Source organism: Doryrhamphus excisus, linkage group LG3, assembly GCF_037039965.1.
Source record: "Doryrhamphus excisus strain RoL-2023G ecotype Guam linkage group LG3, RoL_Dexc_Guam_v1.1, whole genome shotgun sequence".
NCBI classification, from domain to species: domain Eukaryota; kingdom Metazoa; phylum Chordata; class Actinopteri; order Syngnathiformes; family Syngnathidae; genus Doryrhamphus; species Doryrhamphus excisus.
The window spans coordinates 16,533,974-16,539,973 of record NC_136359.1 but is presented as its reverse complement, the minus strand read 5'-3'; the positions used below and the strand labels follow the sequence as shown (position 1 = coordinate 16,539,973).

The window sequence follows — 6,000 nt, the reverse complement described above, 5'->3', positions numbered from 1 at the left end:
GAAGCTAACAAGCTAAATGCTTCAGGACATGTAAATTTCAGCCCTAAATATGGCTCTTGCTACACACATTTTAAAGATTTTTTAGATACTTTTTATAGATACTTACCACTAATGACGGACACTGTAAGATGATCAAATGAGAGTCTTGGTTAGAACTGCCGCCATCTGTCTATAAAGTTGCTAGCGGTTGTATGAGCTAGGCTACTCCACAAGCTGATGGGTCATCTAGCTAGCTGTCAGAGAAGGGATTTAGCTAAACTGTGCATAGATAATTTCAGTACCAATTTACGATAATACTGTACTGTATATTACCTTATAATAGCTTGTGTTCTCCTCCTTGCAAGTTTTGAGGCCATATTGAAAGAAAGTTGACAGCCCAAGTTGAATATCTCCTCCGTGAATCATTACTTTATTACGGTGGAGGGGTTTGCTTGCTGGAATGATGCTAGTAGCTATGTTGTCCTGCGCTATATGAACCTGGTAGGTTTCAGAACAACCTTTTGACAAAAAACTGAAGGAGAAAACACACCTCGCTTGGACATGGGACACTGGGTCCACACCCTAGAGCCAGGCCTCCACATAGTGAGCTCCCTCACATAGACCTACCACCAGTGGGGCAAGCCTAAGAGTCTGATGTATTGTGTTTTAAATGGTGGCAAAATCTTAGAGGAAGTAAAAGTCTGAGGACATGAATGCGGACAGGTCCATCACCAGAGCTGAGATATCTGAGGTGGTCAAAAAAAGAGTGGATGAGTTTCATCACGTATTTATAATGTTTGAAACAACTGTACTTTAATACAAATGCTTATGAATTACCAAATCTTCTCTGTTAATGACGATCCTCCTCTGTGCTCCTTACAGGAAATCCATTCCTTTGAAAAGGGTTTGATTTCAAGCCTCTGTGCGACTGAATACTCTCCACTGGAACCGTCACCCAATACTCCCATTAGCTGAGAGGACGGTTGCCCCAGACCTCCACTGGTGGGAAAGGCCAGACACCACAATCTCCGCTGCCTCAAGTGTCGGCTCTTGACTTCAACATCATGTGACAGGGTTTAATGCTTGGATGCAGAAGCCACATGGAGGGGATTTAGGGATGGGATGTATCTGTAAATCTGTCAAAATATTTCTACAAGTCAGAAAATATGGCGGAATCAGACCACGGCTGGGGTATTAAGCTTTGAAACAACATGAGTTTTTTTTTTTTCATTGGAATGTTAAGGAGGCTTACTGTGCAAAATTTAAGCCAAGGGGCTTGGTGTTCTTTAGGCTGTCAGGACCTCAATGACAGTGGAGGCTCCATGAACACTAATAGCTCACATTTTAAGGATCATAGACAACATTTACTTTGGTTGTCTTGAGGGGAAACAGCTCAAATCAAGACAGATTATTTGTGGGAGATCCATCACATTGTCAGGGGGGTTGACCATTTTTTCAGTATTTACATCCCCTAAGGATTCAAGATGAGGGCTTTAATACATTTCATACAAAAAAATAACAAGACAACAAAGCCAGGATGTGGCCTGCATATATTCTTAAAAGAGATTTATTTTACACCTCAAAACAGAACCAAAATAAAAAGGATAAGGATTAGGGATGTGGTACATTGGGAATGTATTGACAACTGTAGTTTACATTTTTTTGGTGTAAGCTCAGAGAAAAAAATGTTCATACAGTCATAATAATTGCACTTCATAAATCTAGACTGATGCCAGTATTTCCCCACAACAAAGCTCCATCTGTCTCTTTATTTAATAAATTCAATTTAGCATTGAAATTCCACTGACAAAAGAAATGCTAATTTCAAGACCAGAGGTCCGCTGCACTGATCCAATTTTTTCCTCTTTCACTTGAATCCCACAAGGCAATAAAACATCGCAGTAATTTAAGTGCAGTACATTCAAGGGAATCTCACAGTCATAATAAATATTTCACCGCTCTGAATCATCTAGTTAAGACCGGCCCAGGCTAAATGCATCCCTACCAGGGGCTAAAACGAAAAAGCAGTGACCCTTGTCTCTTTTCATCTGACGCCAGAAGAAGAGCAAATGATTGTTTTCATTTTTATTTGCAAGAGGAGTGAATAGTATCTCCCCAAATAGGACTCACGTCTTTCTCAGCTTTTTTTTTCTCTCTGTAGTTTAGAATAAAACCTGACAGAGAAGGCAGACGTGATACACTTACCACTTTGAAAGGAGTCACTCAAGCCTCCATTAAAAAGGGAGCAAAATCTGTACATTACTCAGATATGTTTATAGGACTGTGGTAGAAATCTTGAAATGACACACAGAAAAATAAAAAGTCTGAGGATTTTGAAGAGCTAAAATGCGCGCACACACACACATCTGCGCTCACATGCACTCGGCCACATACCCGCGTTAAACAAACGTACATGTCTGGTTATGTCGGTAACCTCCCAGTCACATTCGTCATTGTAACATTTCTTTTTCTTGCCTTTGTCAGGTTCCATTTAAATACGTATTTCAAGATTTATTGTTACAATGGAGTATTAAGGCAACACTGAAAAGAAAAAAAACATTTAGTGATACAGTCATCCCTCTTTTATCGTAGTTAATTGGTTCCACACCTGACTGTGACAGTTGTAGGATTCTTTTTTTATAAATTGAATAATTTTGTAGTTATGGCATAAAAAACCTGCCCTGTAGACATGAAATAATAGTCATCTTTACATTTTTACTACCCAATATAGTTGAAATTAAGTAATAAAGGACATAAAAAGCTTGTGTGTGTTGTACTAAATGTGTTCCGTGTGTAGTGAGATCATTTAAACCTGCAATAAAAGCCTGTTGTTATGACCATCCAGTCTGGTTGTTGTCTTACAGAACAGTTACTGACACGGAGTGCCCAATATAGAATATAACATTCACAATTTGAATGTGTATTTTGTTTGTATTGTAGTTAACTGAACCATTTTTCTGCTTGCAATAGCTTCATGTAGACAAAACATACATGTGCTTAAATATGCATATTTTTCAACAGGCATATTGTAGACAAAATAGCATGATTTATGAATTAATACATGTTTGAAAAACCGTGATAAGAGTGAAGCTATGAAATTGTAACCGCAATGTGGCAGGGGTTGACTCTGTTATAGAAAATGTAGTAATGTTGGCTGATCAAATAAACCCAACAAAAGAGATTTCATCATGTGCATGTACCTTCTTCGCAGTACCATTACACATTGGTATCGCCTATAATTGAAATATTACAACTTTAGTCTGGTAAAATGATGACATGAAAGATATATACATTTATTCTCGCAACATTACTGGCGTAATATCATTTTTTCTTTTCAGTATGGCCCGAACACTCCTTGGTAATTGTCGATTCCAGTGTTAAAAAAACAAGCTCTCTCACACAGTAGGTTCTTACAGAACCGAAGCAGCAACTATGCCTCAAACTGGGACATAAGAAACTGCACATTAGCTTGAAGAGGAATATTAAAATCATACAAACCAAGTGGAAAAAAGCATTAGATACACCTTTCCCCATAGCAGCCAATGCATATAATATACCTACAAATATATAAAACAACATAAAATAGGTTCAAGTTTTTCAAGTTTCTTAAATATATAATATCCAAACTACCCAATTCCAAACTTCAAAGTTAACAAGATTCAAGCAGTGCAATTTATGTATCAATTATAACATCAATAATCATTAACTATCATTTGCTAATTTGACTTGCTGATTCTTGAAGACTAGAGTCCTGCCTATAATTTCCATTCTATCCATTTGTACGTGTCTGCTTAGGGTTTTGGATGTTGTGAGCAGCCCTAATCTTTGGTCCGTGTAAGACCATTTATTTCAGTGACAACCTACACAGTAGCTTCATCCTTAGTATTTGTAAGGTGGGATCGGGGGGGGAATATGAGTGGTGTTTTAACTTCATGTCAAGCTGTGATTCTGTCAGAAAAACAACAAAAAGAGAAAAGTTCAGGCAAGTAAAACATCAGCAAAAAAAAAAAAAAAAAAAAAACGAAACAGAAAAACAAATCAATCCAAAATTCCTATTGGCAAACCACACAATGGATCATCGGGAGAACTCTCCAACTTGCAATCACTAGCGCTTTCCTTTTATTTGGGATTCACACTGCCTGACTTGAAACCACCAAAGATTGGGTCACACAGCACGACAACGGCTTTTCTTGCTAGGCTTGTTAAAGCAAATCTGCACACGCTCACTTTCGATTTTCTTTACAAATTCACTACTCGATTCCTGTGATTCATTTGTGCCTCTATCTGTAAACGGGGAGGCGAATGTGTGCGTGCTGGTGGTCTAGCAGACGCGGTACCGACACAGTCTCATAGCCTTTGCCAAGCATCTGCTCCTTTATGCAGGGTGGGTGGATGTCGTTAATCAGGTATTCCAGAGACTGCAAGCTACTGCTCAGCACAGACGTGTTGCACATGCTCTTGCTGGGCAGGCTGCAGCACAAACGCCCCCCGCTGTCGATTGCAGGGTGATGATGATGGTGGTGGTGGTGGTGGTGGTGATAGGGATGGTGCGGGTAGGCCACTTCTCTGTGCCCTGTGACCGACCCGCCTGTAGAGCTGGCCAGAAGCTCCTGGGGGTTGTAGCAGTCACTGTCGGGTGTCACCAGGACACTGTTCCATGGTGGGGCGAAGTACTGACCCACTGAGAAATTCCCATGCATGCCGACACAGTTCAAAGGGGAGGAGCTGACTTTGTCCATTCCGCCTCCGCCGCTGGCACTTGCTGTCATGTGGTAAGGTCTGGACGAGGATGAGGACACTTGCCCCGCCATGATCCCACCAACTGGAATGCAGCTTTCAGGGGACTTGCTGATAGCTCCTCCCCCTCCGCTGCCGCCGCTGTACATTCTGAGCATGGCCTGTTGCTGATGCTGCTGTTGCTGCTGCTGCTTCTGCCAGAGGATGTAGTCCATGCCATCTGCGTACACCCCACTCTTCACTCCCTCTGTGTTCTGTGGCGGCAGGCCAGGACCTGTGTACACCATGTTGGGCTGTGGACCCATTCCCACAACGTAGCCTCCACCTGAAGAGTTGGAAGAGACCCCCATGACTGTTGTGCCCTGCTTGGAGGGGCTGGAATTGGAAGGTGGTGCCCCCTGACAAACCTGCTGCAGAGCCTGGGCTTGGCAATGCTGGTTGATCTGGTAAATGATGCTCTGAATGGAAGGGAGGTTGGACTGTGCGGGGAGGGCAAGGCCACGCCCACCGGCAACAGGAATCACTGAGCCAGCTACAGTGACATTTGGAGGAACCGACAACCCGGGTCCCTCTGGAGGCTTTGTGGGCCCAGTTTGGTAACCCATCTGGCTGGGGCCACTGACTAAAGTGCTACTACTGGGTGGATATGGGGCGACAGCAATGTGGGCTGGAGACAACTTAGTCCGTCTGCCTTCGGAGTTCTTGAGAACACCTTTTGATGGGACAAAAGTAGAAGTAGATGATGATGAAGACGAGGAAGAGGACTTGACGATGGCGAGTAGGCCATGATAGCCCCCGGTGTGGAGGTGTGGGTAGGGGCTGTAGCGCTGGCCTGTGGTGTCATATCCATTCACTGTCCGGTTAAGGTGCTTGTGCTGGGGAACCCTGATGTTGGTGGGGAAGATCTTGATAGACAAAGGGTTATTAGCTGTCTTCTGAGCGTAGGCATCAAGTTCTGCTGCAGTGGGGTAGCGGGGGGAATGTGTAGGCCCCACCAGCTCACCTGTGGGTTAAAAAGAGAGACAAGTTTGAGTGAGATTAAGTCATTTGCACGGGTGAGCTGGAGCTTATCCCAGCTGCCTTTTGAGTGAGAAGTGGGGTACACTCTGAACTGGTCACCAGTCAATCCCAGGGCACATTTAGAAAAACAACACTCATGGGCAATTTAGAGTTTCCAATTAACTTAACATGCATGTTTCTGCAATGTGGTAGCAAGCTGGAGTATCCCCACAGAGAGGTCAGAGCTGGACTCTATCCCAGAATCATCTGCCTGTGAGGCAGACG

The 6,000-nt window shown here is 42.9% G+C and overlaps 1 protein-coding gene across 4 annotated transcripts in view; it reads right to left on the bottom strand.

Annotated features, from left to right (window-relative positions):
- Positions 1–1,526: 1,526 nt before the first annotated feature.
- Positions 1,527–6,000, bottom strand: part of fam222aa (family with sequence similarity 222 member Aa) — a 61,458-nt gene continuing 56,984 nt past the window's right edge. For all 4 annotated transcript variants that reach the window (XM_058069537.2, XM_058069538.2, XM_058069540.2 and 1 more), the window contains one exon: positions 1,527–5,719. In XM_058069537.2, coding sequence (XP_057925520.2) covers positions 4,260–5,719 — 1,460 coding nt within the window. In that variant the 3' untranslated portion in view covers positions 1,527–4,259. The remainder of the gene's footprint in view (positions 5,720–6,000) is intronic.